The 18,093-nt window shown below is 34.2% G+C and overlaps 2 protein-coding genes and 1 long non-coding RNA gene across 3 annotated transcripts; all 3 read left to right on the top strand.

Annotated features, from left to right (window-relative positions):
- Positions 1-4,224: 4,224 nt before the first annotated feature.
- Positions 4,225-6,499, top strand: LOC124448964 (leucine-rich repeat-containing protein 18-like; the record flags this gene model as incomplete). Its single annotated transcript, XM_046999908.1, has 5 exons — positions 4,225-4,488; positions 4,623-4,916; positions 5,241-5,558; positions 5,652-6,004; positions 6,186-6,499. Coding segments are annotated over 3 exons (834 nt in total), but the record flags the coding sequence as incomplete, so codon positions are not given.
- Positions 6,500-7,791: 1,292 nt separating this feature from the next.
- LOC124448739 lies at positions 7,792-8,721 on the top strand. Its single transcript, XR_006949225.1, has 2 exons — positions 7,792-7,993; positions 8,483-8,721. It is a non-coding gene; the product is annotated as an uncharacterized LOC124448739 (long non-coding RNA).
- A 159-nt stretch (positions 8,722-8,880) lies between these two features.
- LOC124448726 (serine/threonine-protein kinase/endoribonuclease IRE1-like) lies at positions 8,881-10,484 on the top strand. The gene is made up of 2 exons (XM_046999692.1): positions 8,881-9,181; positions 9,261-10,484. Exons 1-2 carry the CDS (start codon positions 9,047-9,049, stop codon positions 9,918-9,920), a joined length of 795 nt encoding a protein of 264 aa, XP_046855648.1. The 5' UTR covers positions 8,881-9,046; the 3' UTR covers positions 9,921-10,484.
- Positions 10,485-18,093: the final 7,609 nt, after the last annotated feature.

Genomic DNA, 18,093 nt, shown 5'->3' with positions numbered 1-18,093 from the left:
AGACGAAATTCTAAAATATCTCCAATCTTTGCCAAGGTTATTAGCTTTTTCTCCATGATATCGTTTGGTCCTATACCACGTAATATCATTGGTCTTTTGTTAAGAATATTGATCCCAGCTTTTCTTTCAATGATATTTGTCTGCACTTACGTTTGTTGTGGTAAAAATTTTCACGATTATTATTGTACAGTTGCATAAGCAATTGCTTCTCGAAGTCGTTAAGACTTAGTTAAACTTTGCGATTATATTTTACCAATTTTGCTTCCCCAACTTTTTCAATCTTGTGTTTTTGCGCTTACCACAAGTGGAAATGTGTTGTTGAGAAAAAAATATGCTGTAGTTAAATGCCCTGGTTTATAACCACTGCAAAATTCACCTTCGTGCGGTGGGAAATAAGAGGTATAGTTTCCTGCGGTATTATGATATACAACTCCCTCTCTTATGTATATTGGGCAGTGAATGCCATGAGCCATACTCAGAGTATCAAAACAACCCTCTCCATGTTCACTTATGTGTCGTTTTTGTTTGTATCTGTGATTTTGAAACCAAATTTTCACTTGTGTTGGAGTCAGGCAAATCATTCTGGCAAGGTGTTTTCGTTCGGGCGCTGATAAATATCTTTGCTGACAAAATCTTCTTTCGAGTTCAAACGTCTGAGCCTTCGTGAAAAGGACGCGTCGTTTTCGTTTCTTCTGTTTTGCTTTTATGCTTTTGCGCCGGGTTTCTGAGTCAGAGTTTGACAATGTTCTGATGGCTTGTTGAGCATCTGCTGTAGCAAAGATATATGATTCCTTAATTTACAAAAGAAGTGAACAAATTATTTTAACTTCTTCTCGCTATCACATGAAAATCCATGCCTTCCTTTCAAAAGCTCATCAAATGTAATTACATTATAAGAATACTTTCTTTGCCAAAACTACATATGAGTACTCGAGTGGCTTATCACAAGGGCAAAAATTATTATTTCAACTTATTAACTTCCAAAAACTCGTTATGCTTAGCATTTATAAGTGACTAGAGGAATTTAATTGAGCAGTAAATTTGTAACCGCTTAGCTGTAGTCATTGATAATGACTTGTTTAAAGTCGTATCTCAAAACCCATTTCTGATGTCTGGCCTTACCTTTAAGGTTCGACTCCTTTCTGTAAAGGTCATTGTTCACCGAAGTTGTAGATTGTCTTGCTCCTAGTTTATCCAGCGAAGATCCTTTCGAAAGGGACTCCTTTGTGCGTTTTACATCGACTTTGGATTGGTCTTCCTTTCTTTGAGGCATGTTCAATATGTCTCGCACAGAGTAGGCTGTCTTTCCTGCAGATGCTTCCATTATTTGATTGATTAAAGTACAGATAAGTGATGTCTTTTTTCTTTTGAATGCTCTATATTCTTCAGTCGAAGATCTATATAGCTCCTTCCTGATTGAACGCCTAACGACACTGCATGAGACAAGTCTTGAAAACACAACACTTTATTTTTAAGCTGAGAAGATAAGGTAATTATTTAAAGAAGTAGTGGGACTTTGAGGCGTGTGTCATTTTGACACCTCGATAACTGACAATAAACATTTCATTGTCGACAACAGCAAATATGTCTTCTTTATAGTGTGCTCATTACAGCCACTCGGAAGTGCGAATTGATGGCTTTTAACAAACATGAAATGACTTAAAACCTGTGCCAATTTGAGTAGCTAAAAGGGTTCGTACTTGTCTTAATCTATGTGAAATTCTTTATTTGTCTTCCGGCTAGAAATCGGAGTGCCCCATTTACTAAATCATTAGGAATCGTTATTTTTAACGTGTTTTTTGTTTAAAATACATTACTGCAATAAGCAGTTTAATTAATTAAAGTTTAAAAATAAACAAGCCTTTCTATTAGCGTATAGTAAAAACAAATTTTCTGATTAAACGACAGTTTGTGGAGGATTTTACTGCCGGTCCTTGTACGTGTAACTTTTAAATCATTTTTGTGTCGTTAACTGGCGTTATTCATTTTTTGTTTAAATCTTCTTCATATCTTACCAGAATTCTTGCATTTATAATAGCAGACTTGTGAACCCACAAAGAGAGTGTAAATACCGGATGTATATGAATATGGTATTTGAAAAGGGTTTCTTTTAAAACCACCAGAGCTAATCCTGGATTAGTTTTGAGCTTTCAAAATACTTTCAAAGTGAAGTAATCCTTTGTGTAAGACGAATATTTTGCATAGTGTTGTGGCGTCAACGCGACGAAACTCTGGAAAAACTCTCAGATAGAAGACCTCAACATCTCTGAACTAAAATAGAAGTTCTCGTTGTTCTCTGTGTTAATGAAGAATCGTGCTATCTTAAACTGTATCCGCATTATCAGCAGAGTACTAACTTTTTTGTGTCTGTAAACTTGTCAACGTAGTTAGTGTCGATTTAAACTAACTTAAAATTTTATTTAGTTTTGCCCTAAGCTATTCTTTATGATAACATTTCATTTTTTAAATGCAAATTATGTTAAGCTTATTTTATGTAAGACATCGAAAGACGTGAGCGCATTATTAATGGTCAAAATGATATATTTGTGGTGTCAACCATTTGAATGGTGACAATCGTTTCTATGGTGACAATCTTACCAATAGAGACCACCGTTATCTGTGGTGACAATCATGTTATGGTTTAATGACAACCTGACTTATCTATGGTGACAACTACCATATTATTGACCTATTTAATCAATATTTCCAAATGGTTGTTAAGCTTAGTATTTAGATGGCAGTTTTGAATCTATTTCCACAAAATTTACGACTGCATAAATTTTATTGATTGTTTGATTGATTGATATTATTGATTAGAATCGAGATTACTCATCGGAACCCTACGTTGGGTGCCGTGTGTGTCCGGTCTGCCAGGCAGCGGATGTAAAATAGTGGCATAGGAAATGCGGAAGACTTCACGAAAATTACATAGTAATCATCTTTGTGTTTTGTACTTGTGTTTATTCCTAATGATATAAATCATTAAATAATATGATTAAATGTTATTTTGACGTGAATGGATCAGTTGATGTACGGTATCTTGTTTAAATTGATTTGTAATTAGTTTTAGTGTCTAAAGTATTATGTATTCTCGAAAGCACCTGTTCTGTTATCTGCGGCATTTAGTTACGATTTAACTTGAATACTGCCAAACTGTTGAAAAGAAACTATTTTTCAGGTACATATTGAAGCCATATCATTATTTTCCACACAGTGAAGATATTTTCTCATTTTAGTGACTTTAACATTATTAAAGTTCAAGTACAAAAAGTTCAAGTATAAAAAAGTATAAAAAAGTATAAAAAAGTATAAAAGTAATATAAAAGTAAAAAGTATAAAAAAGTTCAAGTACAACAGACCCTGCTGAAAAACCTTTACAGGTATTTGACCTCTTCAATAAGCTACAAAATTGCATCAAATATCAATAATAATGGTGTTGATTTCAAGGCTAGTGTCAGTATATTTGTAACCATTCCTAAGAGTAAGTCATTCTTCATTAAGAAATCATTACACCATCATTCATTTCATTGTAAAGCTATTTTTTCTACTTAAAACTTGCAAATATTTGGTTTTGCTTTGTATTGTAGTTAAGTTTATTGTTTGAGTAAAATTGTAGGTTAATTAACCCCCATATTTAGTGTATAAATGTATATGTGTTTACCTTAAATTACTTAGAAAATGAGAGTTTATTTGATGAATTGTTTAAAATGATACTAAAAACTAACGTATGTAAGTCTTATTATTAAAAACTGTATTTGCTATTCATCATGGTTCAAATTAACCTTTTGTATTTGTCTTATTCTTCTTCATCACAGATCTTATTACCAGTCAATTTTTTTGTACAACATTAACTACTCCATTATTGTTTTTCATATTTTCCCTAGAAGCAAACGGTTGTCATCAGTAAGGTGTCTTCAATATGGATGACTTTGAAGAAGACTTTCAATTCATCGATTATAATTTCCCACCAACATCCCCTACCATCAATAATATCGATGGTAAGGTGACATGTGACTTGACCAGCTATGATCCTTCTCCAGATTTTCCTGTGAACATTTATTCTCATCCTCAGTTGCAAGTTTTCAAGATTTTTACCAACTACATTACGATCCCCCATGAATTGGGCAAAATGGAAAACTTGGAACATTTGGTATTGTGTCGTTGTGAAAATGAAAATGAGGAAAGTCCTCCATATATCATTTCGAAATCTTTAGGTAATCTTAGCCAACTCAAGGTGTTGGATTTGCGCGAAACAATAATTTGGGAACTTTTCCTGCGCATTTAACCAGGTTGATTAATCTCGAGGAGCTGTGTATCAGTAATTGTCAACTTACTGGCCTTCCTGAGCTTTTTGCTTATTTACAAAATCTGGAAATTCTTGATATAAGTAATAATTTATTGAAACATCTACCATCATGCGTTACAAGACTTTCAAATCTACATAAACTTTATGTAAGCGACAGTAACTACAGGATATCTCAGAAGATATCAAGAAATTGAAAAAATTAGAGCAATTACAGCTTACAAAGAACAAACTTTCCACTCTTCCCAATGAACTTTTTGAGTTGATCAATTTGAAGAAGTTACATTTGAACAGCAATCTGTTGATGGCTTAACACGAGAATTTATTCAACCTTGTCAATTTGAGGCACTTGGTTCTTAATCAGAATAAATTAAAAACTCTACCAAGATCTATTGGCCAGTTAAAGGAGTTGCGATATCTTAATCTTCATGAGAATCTCTTGTCTTCCCTACCTCGAAACATAAAACACCTTAGACAAATGGAGACACTTTTATGTGACAATAATCCTTTACAAGTTCCACCAGTTGGTGTATGTAATCAAGGAATACAAAGTATCCGTAGTTATTATCACGCTATGGATAAAACTAAAGATATTCATTCAAAACGACTAAAGGTTAGTACATCATATAGCTACAGAGGATTGTGCCTTTTCGGCCATGTATTTTAATAGCTATCTATACCATGCATTTAAGTCTCTGGCAGCCAGCTCGCACATTCGGTCATGTTATGTATATTTCAGATCATTAACATTGTTCATTTGTTAAGAAATGTATTGTTTTTACTGTGAGTGAATATTTCCGTTGCACGACCAAACTCGCGGCCTGGCTACGTCACTTGTCTACGTCACTCTTGTATGAACTGGTGTCCAGATTGTGCTGTTTGACTGAAGTTTTCAAGTTCCAGTACATAATAACGTTTTTTATGTAACTGTATTTAGGTACTTATATTGGGACAGTCTATGGCGGGAAAAACATGTCTTGTAAAAATGTTGATGGAGGGTGAATCGACGCAGATAAATGAAGATGACAGAACATTTGGTGTCGTGTTTTACAATTGGAAACCTGAACCACTTGTGGACGAGTTGGAGTTGATGGTTATTGATTGCGCAGGACAGAAAGCTTATCAAATGACTCCTCAACTTTTACTCTCCGAAGATAAATTTAGATACGTTTATGAAACTCGTGAGAACTTTACCGTCATGGCTCATTTGTGAATATGAATTGCAGTTCATCTATAAAAATTCCGTCAGTAACAGGTTAAAGAAACCGAATGTGTATACGTACCTAGTCATCGCTACTATCCTCTCGACATAGTACGTTACTAATGTACATGTTGTTTTCAAATTTAGGAGCGTTATTTATCTTGGTGGTGAATTTATTTCGTTACGTTTTTGAAAATTCTGCAAATTATCACGAAGAAGTTGCACAATGGATATCTCTAGTTGCATCACGTGTTCCTAAAGCTAAAATCCTATTGGTTCCTACACACGTTGACCTATGTCGTAATGAAGAAGAGATCGATCTGAAATGTCGAAATATTGTGAAAAATTTGAAGAAACAACGCAAGGAAATGTTACGTGAAATAATAGAAAACGTTAAACGTAAACTGGAACATTGTGTTTCTTCTGATGAAGAGTCAAAAATTATGGAGCAACTTCAAGAGCAGAAAGATAAACTGCCTGTTTTGTCTTTACATTATAAGGTAAATATTTTATTTTACATTTTGCATGTTTTTGTTCTTACCGTTCAATTTGATATCATAGTTTAAACAGACAGAAAGAACGTAAACATTTTTTATTTGTCTTTTGCATCCTGGTAACTACTAACTAACACACACATAGTTTATTTCTTATGATGATTAAATTTCAAAGCATTTCTTCCAGGAAGAGCACGAGAACTTAGACGGCAATTTAGCCTTGGATGCCATTGCCATTAGCAACAAATCGCTGGCAGGCACCTTAAGGTTACGGCGTGAACTCGTGAGGATCGCTAGGGATAAAAATCTGTTCCCATATGTTGACATAACTCTTCCAGAATCATGGATGAACGTCGAGAAAGAGATCAAAGCCCTTCGCAGCACCCTTAAAGTGCCGTGTTTATCTTTTTCCGAGCTTCACGAGTTGTTAATCATTCGGAAAATTGAAGTTACAGAGTGTGAATTGCGATCCTGTGTTTCGTATTTTGACACCATTGGTGAGCTACAGTATTTTAAGGTGAGCTTAATATCTTGTATGTACAATGGTGTAGGAAAGAAGTAATTTTTGCCAGTACAACTGTGTATCAAAGGTGGTAAAGAGGAGCAATTATACATAGTAAATATAATAAAAAAGTCACTACTTTTACAACTGTAATTGATCCCTGACTATCTCCCACATCAACTGACGATCTATAAAAAAATATATTAATTTGCATGTTTTTTCCCCAATTTTCTTACGCTAGGACATCCAAGGTATGCAAAAAAATATTGTTTTGAATCCGTATTGGCTTGGATCCTTGCTCAAGAAAATATTTCGGCGCGATTTTAGTCTTAAGTACAACGAAAGCATTAGAATGATTGGTATTGTAAAGTTTATGTTTGATCACGACAAAATTGAATTGCTTCAAAATGCTGTTATGTCTTAGAAAATTTTAAGGTTTGTATCATGTTAACATCTATCTTGGTTTGTTGTTGTTTGTAATTTTATTAGTCTTACATAACACGTAATCAGTACCTACAATAGTTAATTATTAGTCGTAAATTAGTCTTTTTAATATAGTAACCTGGTATGAAAGAATTTTATATGCAGTGCGGTGTTTGAAATTAAATGAAGATATGATCTTCGCACTTGCTGGACAATTTAATCAATTGTCTCATCAATCTGAAAAATTCAGGTGACTCAACGGGATTTGAACCCATGACCTTTGCGGTGCCGGTGCAGTGCTCTGCCCAACTGAGCTATGAAGTCACACAGTGGAGAGCAGGTCTATTTTGTTGGGCTCATGTTTTCTCGTGAAAGGAGACTCTCCACTGTGTGTCTTCATAGCTCAGTTTATCAGAGCACTGCACCGTCACCGCAGAGGTCATGGGTTCGAGTCCCGTTGAGTCACCTGAATTTTTCAGGCTCATGAGACAATTGCTTAAATTGTCCAGGAAAGTGCGAAGATCATATCTTCATTTGATTTCAAACACCGCACTGCATATAACATTCTTTCATATGACGTTCCTTTCACGAGAAAACAAGAGCCCAACAAAATTGACGTGCTCTACTTTGTGTGACTTCATAGCTCAGTTGGTCAGAGCACTGCACCGGCACCGCAGAGGTCATGGGTTCGAATCCCGTTGAGTCACCTGAATTTTTCAGGTTCATGAGACAATTGCTTAAATTGTCCAGCAAAGTGCGAAGATTATATCTTCATTTAATAGTAACCTGGTCTTTACTAACAAAGTTTCCTGGTCTTTACTAACACTGTAACCTGATTTGTTTAGATGTTTGTGGTTGGAATTTTTGACGATGAAGATATCTTCAGTGAACTTTTGAAGTAATTAACATACTTTGGCTTTGCCTGCAAGATACCTACACCTGTCTACCATCTTTCGGATGCTCCCGAAGATGGACCATCTGGAGCATGTTATTTACTTCCGTGGTTCTTCAAAACAGAACGCAGAGGATCGTTTTATAAAATATGGCCACCAAAGCTCAAATCCTCGCAGGTAGGAAATTTACCTTCGTGTTTAACTAAATTACATTCACTTGAACTTTGTTATATCTCTAGTGGAAGTTCCAAGTAGTGGCTATGTGGCTATGCCACAAGCTCCAGTCATTGGCTCCAGTTTTATATAAACTGATGACCAGGTTTCTTTTATGACGCGGAAATGTGATAATGTTGCAAAACAATTATGTTAGGTTACAGGAACAATTTCCATGTTTTTAAAAGTGTTTTTATATGAACGAACTATCAAAGGAAATTAGTAATCTTTCTTTGAATGTAGATTTAAATTAGTTTTGATTGGCTAATTGCCTACAATGGATTGTTTGTACAATTAAAGAACTTATGATTTGTGTAATGGTTGTTGATAAGTTTTTCAAAAATGAGCCGGAGCTAATAATATCTTTTCCTGAATGGGAAAGTTTAAGCTATTTTGACGTATTTATTTCGTTTCTTTCACCTTTGAATGTAATATTTTATCTAATTTTTTTAGAATTAGTGTTACAAGAGTGGAAATACATTGATGAGTCAACGAAACATAGAGAATTGTTTTTAAAATTGATTGAATATGGACGCAATTCCAGTGACAAGGTTAAAGTGGTGGGCAATTTTCTCAAAAGAATTTTGCATTGGCAAAGGAAGTGATGCAACCCGTGTTTTTCTTGGACTGGGTAAGGATGGTTACGGTAAAGCAGTAAAACGAATACATCGAGATAGCTACAACCAGCTTGCGCTGCACGAAAAGAAAATTTTGAATGAATTCAACGCAAGAAAGTCGAAATATGTTGTGAATTATTCTTTCCTAGAGGAAGAGACTGGAACAGAATATGTATATTTGAAGTTAGACTTATGTGAAGAGTCATTGGAGAGTTTTGTCAAGTCTTCTACTTCACACGATCTTCAAAAAGCTCTTCCCGAAATTCTCTGACAAATTTTGCAAGGATTAGCTGATCTTCATAGCGGCCCAAATCCTATTCTTCATCGTGATTTAAAGCCCACCAATGTTCTTCGAGATTCACAAGGCAAATTTTTGATAGCTGATTTTGGCATTAGTCGAATGTTGAATAATGATTGTACGACATATGAAAGCAAGCCTAACACGGGAACTGAGTATTGGATTGCTCCTGAATCATATTGTGAAGATAAAGATACAGTCGATAAAGGACGGTACAAGAAAGAGTCTGATGTAATGGTAGGTGCAGGAATATAACCATTTGCACGACATGCATGTATAAAGTCAATTTGTAACATTACATTGTTATTCTTTTTAGAATGCAGGAATGGTAGCTTATTATATTGCAACAAAAGGAAAACACCCTTTTGGAACGAAACGGCTTAGATTGGACAATATGTTAAAAGGAAACCCTGTTGGTTTGGATGAAATCGAGGATGAAACACTAAAGGACCTTCTGTCGTGGATGTTAAATCGACAACCAGAAGACAGACCATCGGCTACCGTGGCGTTAAAACACCCATTTCTTATGTCGGATGACGAGAAATTTGACTTATTATGTAAAGTTGGAAATCTTCAGCAGATTAAGACAAATGATCCCCTGTGTAGTGTCGTTCAACAATTGAATAGTGAATCCGCAGATTGGAAAAGTAAAATAGACAGTGATGTTTATGATTATTTTAGAACGGACGTGGTGACTGAAAAAATATTTATATATGGCTCTTCATGGACAGAATGTTTAAGACTTATTCGAAATATTAACCAACATTGGAACGATCGACCACGGCCAAGACCACAACTAGAACAATTTTATAAGATTGGCGATCACAAGGCGTATATTCTCAAAAAATTCCCTAATCTCCCTGTTCGAGTGCATGCTATTGTGAGGTCCAATGAAGAAGAAGTGAAAAACAATCCAGATCTCAAGAACTTTTTCAATTTCAGTGAAAAGAAACCACATAAAATAAACAGTTTTTAAACAGTAAAAACAGTTTGTGAAAAGGCAAGTGAACAGGAAAGATACCGTGTAAAATAGAATTTACTCAAATTGGAAAAGACAAATTAATTTTTCACGTATATGATTATTTTGATTGTTGGCTTTCATTGACAGGTCGATTGATTGCGACCAGCACTCAAACCATCCATTTTATAAAGTTAATGATCCTAAGGAGTTCTTTTTGAAATCATAGTTTGGGTGCGTGTGGCTGTCTGATGTAATGACGAATTAAAAACAACCCAGAACTTAAGAGCTTGTTCAGTTTTTAATGAAAGCGAACTACAATGAAAAGTTTACTGACAGGAAAACAAGTAAGAAATCGACGATACGGTAGTTAAAGGTTTTATTTTATAGATGTAAAGTAGCAAAACACTTTTCACGACGTATTTGGATGATGCATAATCACATTTCTGCATCTAGCTCACATTATTGAATGATACAATATCTGATTATTTAAATTTTATTCTCAATTGCTTTTGTTTAAGACGTATGACATTTAAAGTCAACTTTATAAAATACATAATAAAACTCTTATACGATAGTAAATGGTATTTCTGTAGTTACAATATTACCAAGGTCCCGTTTATTAAAGTATTAAAAGGCAGTGATAATGGCCTATGCCAGAAGCACAATTAATTAGACTTAAGCTCTGAATTTAATAAACATTTATTGTCTGAAGAGACAGAACAAAGGCAATTAAAAAAACAAATGAAGCCTTTACAGCAAATGAAGATGTCGTGATGAGTGAATCTGGTATAGAACGCAGCTTAAAAGTCTGGTCCTGATGTTATGGGCTCTTGGGGGTTGCTTTTGCTGTAAACCTAAGAATCGTCTGTTGAGCAACTCCATAGGTAGAATTTAGGAGTGCTTTTTTGTTTTACTATTTCAAATTAATTACGTAGCTAATCAATACAAATTAGTTGAATTAAATAACATTTTTCATGTGATCAACAGAATTTCTTATAATGAACTCTTTAATATTTTAATTAGTTTTAATTTGATTTATTTAATGAATATTGAATATACAGGTAAGGTTAACTACCTCTCTCTGTATCACCTGTTTTCTAAAAACTCTCACACACCCACATTCATTGAATAAAGTTTAAAAATAGTCTTATAACTGCTGGAAGACCTTGTATTCACTCCACTGATTGCTTGATTTGAAGTATTTTACCAAAAATCTTATATCATAGATTGATGGGGAAATGAGTTTGCATTGACTAGTAAGATCAAGACTTTTGTGTTGCACACATTGAGGGTTAGAGTTTTTGTGAGTTTTTAGAATACTGGTGTATAACTTTCTCGACAACTTCACGAACATATAGTGGATGGTGAATTGAAAGAATAACTTAATGCCTAAGGTTTACGGGAGGCCACGGCGTTTCAGCACTTATTTGGCATCTGTTTCAACTTTGTCTATTCCCGAGGCAAAATATAACCTGTAAGAATTTGTAAATTTCGAGTTTATAACATTTTCATTCGTAAAATTTCATAAATACAAAAACTCCAACGTATTTGAATTAGGCCATCTATTAAAATAATATTGGGCCATCCAAAGACGGAATTCATTAAAGTTTATATGACCAATTACCATATTCTCACCAAAGATAGGGCGTGAAAAAAACAAATCAAATGATGTAGTATCAATGGAAAATTTTTGAAATTTAAGAAATAATTGGGTCCAAACATGCAAAAAGTGAAGAATTTTTGAAATCATCAGTTTTTAAGACAGCAATTCCAACATCACTATTTTATAAAACATTACGACTTTTTTCGTTAACTACAATGAACGCTTGTGTAGCCGATTGGTAATTGTTAGAGTCAAGACAACGCAATCTATGATGTGGGATCGACGCTTGACCCTGTCATCGATATTCAAGTTCTACAAACTTTGTCATATTCTTTTCTTGTACGATATATTTATGATTATTATAGACAACAAATACATTAAAGACCATTACGTCATACGTGTATGGTTATGAAACCTTACGCGCGCTTTTTCATAGTGTAATGTTGATTCCATAGAATTTTTTCTAACAAAAGAACATATGATTGCGTTATCTAATTTGAAGAAGAATAGAGATATTTATCAAAAATTTTGCTCCATGGAATGGTTTCCCACGTTCGCTTACAAACAAATTGATCAACATCTACACAAAACTTCTTAAACTACCGTGAACACATCATACGACCTGTTTTTTGCATCCATCTTTTTTAATCGATGATAAAGGTTGTAGAATTGTTGAAAGTTGCATGCGCAAGATTTATATGTTAATTTTATCATCTTAGATCCCAGATCATTTGCTAGGTATCCGCACATTAATGTCACATGAAAGCACTCAGTAATAATTGTGTGACAGTTTTAGTTTAAAGTTTTGTACGAATAGCATCATTTAGCTTTTGTTAACTTTTTTAACTTTGCAGACAGCACATACTACAATAACAAAGGAACGTAGTAAACTACTAAGTAATAAAGAACAAGCTACAGCTTTCACCAGCAATTTAAACATAACGTTACTAACATTAAAAACAACATGATTCATGTAATTCATAATAGTGCAAGAGATTTTTCATGAAGGCAGACATTTTTGCCTCCTAATCTAGAGTCTCCTGCTTTTATTTAAGTATGCTTTTAGAAATGTTCTTGTTTTACAGTAAGTTGCAACATATGATTGCACAACCGTGTTTTACTATTGCTGCAAGGATTGGTTGGCAATGGTAACAAGTCTTCATCAATTTTCACAAGACTATGAATTATTTTGTACTCGTTTACATAACACACGGCATTCTTTTTTAAATGTCATACAGTCGCACAGCAAGTATAAATCGGACTGAATCGGAGACGTGTGAACTTAGTTTGTAAGCATTTATAACTCATGCAACGGTACACAAACCACCTGCTGGACCACTAAAGGACCACTGGGAAAGAAACAAACGTACATCATAATCCCATTTACTCCCAAAATCGAAGAGAAGTGTCAATAAACAAATATGAACATTTTCAGAGCAAAATTTAATTAAATTAAATTGAACATACTTATCTTAAACATAAGAATAAGCCATAAATGCCTTTTCTATTACAATGTACAATTGAGATGCTTACGTCAGAACTTACTTAAAAACTTCAACTATAATATGGGCATTTTTGACTCAAGAACAGTGTTGGAAAACGAACCCAAAGACTAAATTGAATCGCTCCTAAAAGATGTGTTTGACATTTTTGGTAAATTATAGCTGTTTGAAATAAATTAAACAGATCAAAGATTTATTAAATTATTTAAAAAAATTTATCTTCCAAAGATTGTCAAACGGTCAAAAAGGGTTCATGGTCACGTCGTTCACTTTATCGGGAGCACGTACTCTAAACAACTTCTTTTACAAAATGAATTCTGTCTTTAGTTTATATGATTGTATATAACATGAAGTACAACTTTAGTCCCTTACCAAGGACACTGTTTTTTTAGACTTTACCGAAAAAAATCCCTAATGACAAAACCTAAATGGTATAAACCAAGACCGAACATAATCTCACGAGAACTTGGAGAATACTAAACAGGAAAAAAACACTAGGGATTTTAGCCGTAATTTCGCGCCCCGGAGGAACCCTTATAAACAATTAACTTTACATACCTTTAAAGCGATTCAAAGAGCCAAAAAAAGTAAAATAGAAAGATTAAAATGCACTTTCAAGGTTGAAAATATGGTCTTGAAGGTATATCGACATTTTTGTAAAATTCTCCATTTTTTACCGAACATGGAATTTGCTACTGTTTACCTACACACAAATCTATCATCGAACTTAACAATTTTCTACTTTGATCGAGAAAATTGTTTTTGATAGGAATTTCGTAAAACCTGTGCTTTTTAACATCTAATCCATACCCAAGTCGTATCTAGCGCAACTCAAGCGTCCCTATTTTGCATCATTTCATTCAGTGCTTTGCGCAATGGTGTCACTAACACTTAAAATTTTAGAACCAGCGCTTGCTTCATGACATGGATTAGATGAAAGTACTTCAAGTATTTTATAGAGCCGAACGACGTTCTCTTGTGCAAACACTCATTTTAGAAAAATAAAGTCAATATCAAAAAACAATATCAACAGTGATCACCTGAAGAAGCACACATTGAGTTTGGTTACCGAGGGACTGGGGATAGTTTAACCAAACAAATGCTGGCGCTTGATTTACGTTATGCTTTATTTTGACGTTTATCACATACTTGACTTTGACAGCAACTGGATTGGTGAACATGGAAACCTTAGTTACTATTAAGTAAAATATGTGACAACGTCTGCGACCTGTCTTCATACTACCATTAAAGAAAACAAACAAGGTACTTTTATTAAAACTATGTTTTTTTTTAGGTTTTTATGAAGACATTCCACACACCTTTACCTGGTGTACTAATCGTTTATGCTCGCTTGCACTGTGGCAAAAAGTATTGAAATTCCAAGGAATGAAATCTTCTTTAAAAGTAGACAACATACCACTTTTCACATTTACAGTACTTACTGAAACGCCGCCTCTAATCTGTAAATGTCTTAACAAACAAAATACTTTTAAGTTTCAATTTGTCGAAATAAAATTTACCGACAGAAGAATTGGAAGTTTCTTCAGAAAATTTTTATTTAGTCATTTCTCTCCAAAGTAGGGTTTGTCCTTTAAATTAATAAAGGTGGCTAACTACTAGGACTGCATGCTTTTACCGTACTAAGGGAGAGATATTTTTTCTATCCAGAAAAACCACCATCTTTCCTTTGTCTTTAAAAGTTCTTGCTCGCTAGATCCAGTCTTCTAGGGTCTTCCTACAGATGCTATTTCCATCCTCTACGCTAAGGTACCATTTGTACCCATTAACCCCAAGTAGAAGTTTCTTTCCTTTGGGCAAACTTTATCCGTCTACATGTGATGTAGACGGATTGATGGACAAAACATGTCTCGTCTTTTCTAACGTCATATACTGTCCCATCCTTGATCATTGGTCGAGGATATTATTCAAGTATATACTGTCCATTCTTGATAAGACTTTCTATACAATAAGATAATAGAAGATAATGTCAGTTCACAATGTACTACCAGTAAAATTAATGACAAAAACTACTAACGTAAAAAGTACTTACATTTAGGATTTTTCAAGCTTCACGCAGCTCCTGAAATGTAAAATTTCTACCAAAAGTACAGAATCTACAGCTGCATAGCACAAATTGTTAATTTTTATGTGTAACTCAGCCTAAAAGGAATGATGAACAAAAGACACATCGATGCATATCCACCGTCGACAATAATCACTTTCTTTATAGTTATGCAAGTCTATCATCGTGGTGAATATAAACCACAAACATCGTTGTTTGACAACCTTATTTGATGACGATTTTGTCTTTAACAGAGAAATGTTCATGTCTAAAATCAAGAATGGAACGAAAATTAGTTTCTAAATCTAAGATCTCATACTTTACATGAATAAAGATCACAGTGTCGCTCACATTTACCACTTCAATGGAAGAAAGATACTCTGTTAAAACCAACATTTATCACACACAACTCAATGAAATTGGTTTCCATAAACTCAAGGAGATATTTCACAAAAAATGGTTTTGACTTCTTTTATCTTTTCTTTCTGCACGTACGGTTGAACAGACTCTGTGAAATTTCAATACATGACCACCATTTAAATCCTGCTGGTGCCTAAATACTGTTCCTGTTCAAGAAGTTAAATTAAATTTCAAGGACAGAAAAGCTTTCATGTTCATAACTTAGATATGCAATATATGAACGTATAGCATGCAATACTTTATGCACCCATGGGCTTAGCAATAGCATATAATGATTGGTATTGAAATAATCACAAAAGGTCAATTTATAAAGGTCTTATTTTTTTCTACATCCTGTAAAATTAGCTTTATAATTAGCATTCATTGTATTATAAATATTTCAGTGCTACTTCTCATTTTCGTATATTCTGTCCTGAGGGGTATTTTGTATATTCAGGAGGATAGATCTGTTGGTATTCTGGCCCTTCCTATCATCTGTCACAACAGTATGAGCTGGGAGTGGAGGACTGGCAGTACTAATGGAACTGAGTTAAATAGGGAATCGGTTAAAATAGCTCTTCTCCCTGAGACTTCGTGCATCACCAACATCCCAAAGAATATCATCTCAGGCAACATCTTAGCGCTATTATAGACTACACCAAGTACATTTCAATGAAAAAACTTATAATGATCACTGGTTATGTTATGAGATCACTAGGTAATCTAGTAAATCTACGAAAGAGATCAAGAAGAATATATGACTTAATTTTGAATGAGATCTTGACGGTCGGCAAATACAAGTTGCATTGACGTATGGGTAAAGCATAAACAAAGTCTACGACGGAAAAAGTCAAAATTCGGTAACCTTCACACCTCGTTAAAGCTGTCTGAAGACAAGAACATCACGGTTTTGAGTTTACATTTGGGAATTTTACCTGCAAAATATTGGCTTATAAAGGGAGGAAGAGAATAAAAGAGAATATACGGAAGTGCGTCGTGTCCAAAAGATGCCAGGAATAACGTTACGTAATCCAGAGACTCCTGATTTACCAGAATGCAGACTGAGAGTGATAGACAAAGCAGTACCACTTGACGTGAAGATGAAGAGAAAATCCTTGACAAATCACTTTCAAAAAAGTCAGTCGGGCACAACTGACTACAGTCCTGGACTACGATCAAGTTATGTTATTCAAGCGATACTTTTATATCATCTGCGTCTCGCGGGCAAAACTAGAACGTTGAGTGGGGTGTGTGTCAGTGTAAATATTCAAGTATTCAGCTCTGCCCAACCGATTTCTTCTGAAAGCAATTGTACTTTTGCTACATGGGAGGCTGTTACTTTCAGCCCTGCTTGCAATAAAATGGTAAGTGGAAAATATGGGGATGGTGCAGAACCCAAACCAGGGGAATCTGGCTTACTGTCAGCTAACAAATCCAGACGATTAAAGCGCGTGAAAGTTTGATACTAAACTCCCAATGATTTATCTGATTTTCTAGTCGATGTATAGAAAACTTAGATGTCAATGATATCTTATAAACCCCGATGATAATATCGACATTTTATATATGATGACTTTTTGAGGAAAATGGTGATCTGGCAAGCAAGTTCAGTCTGTAAAACTCATTCACTGCATCCACGATGTACATAAATGTATTAATATACCCACACAATAGTTTGTATTCAGTCAGAATTATTTTATTTGGATAAGAATAAAACTCGTCTCTGATAAATATCTAGCCGATGTAAGCTTGGACGTTTATCAAAATATCTTTAAAAATTGAGATAAATCTTCAGGCTTTCTTAATTCTTCACAGAAATATTTGAATTTACCATATAAATATAATATTTTTATTCCAAGAAATTGCCCGTACGGTATCAATTTTTGAAATTAGACCTTGTTATTCACTAAAGTTACTCTTATATAAAGTTGTGCTAATCTAATGTATTAGGTATGTCAAAAACCATGCGTTGTTCATGTGTTCTTCACATGGTTGTTCATATGCTTGTTCACGTGCCGAAAATCATATGACATTTAAAATACCATTCGTTCATACGTTTACATCATTCATTCATACGCTCGTGGTGGGAGCGTTGTTGGTGAGTATGAAAATACAAATGAGAGCAGCAAGGATTGCGTTTGTTTTTTTAAAGGCTTCTCTCAACGATCTTTTACAGTCAGTTAAATGATCTCGTGTCATTACAAAGTGGTCGACTGAACAAACGAGGATATAAACATTATTTAAACGACGTCAAAATATAAACAATATATAAACCACTTGCCTTGAAGGTGAGAAATGTTTTTATCTTCAGTTATGCTTACTTTGCTTGAATTATATAATGATTACAATCTCAAATTCGATAAAGTTGGAATAGCATCAGTATTACCACTGCAAAAAAGTATTTTACACTCCGTATAAAGTAAACATTCTAAACGTTTTGTCTAGTCTTACATACTACCACATATTCTACTGATTATGATATATGTAATATATAACACTCGTTGAAATGCTCAGAATAAAATGCTGTTTACTTTATACGGAGTGTCAATATTTGTGCTTTACCAAAATATCAGGGCTTTTTTATGAGTCTATTCTCTGAAACACGATAAACTTCACGAACGA

Source organism: Xenia sp. Carnegie-2017, unplaced genomic scaffold (genome assembly GCF_021976095.1).
Source record: "Xenia sp. Carnegie-2017 unplaced genomic scaffold, XeniaSp_v1 HiC_scaffold_23, whole genome shotgun sequence".
NCBI classification, from domain to species: domain Eukaryota; kingdom Metazoa; phylum Cnidaria; class Anthozoa; order Malacalcyonacea; family Xeniidae; genus Xenia; species Xenia sp. Carnegie-2017.
The sequence above is the reverse complement of the archived record's forward strand: the minus strand, read 5'-3'. Positions and strand labels throughout refer to the sequence as shown.

Coding starts and splice junctions, on each gene's coding strand:
- LOC124448726 (XM_046999692.1), top strand. CDS start 9,047: ATGTTGAATAATGATTGTACGACATATGAAAGCAAGCCTAACACGGGA. Junction 9,182..9,260: donor AGAAAGAGTCTGATGTAATG/GTAGGTGCAGGA, acceptor TATTCTTTTTAG/AATGCAGGAATGGTAGCTTA.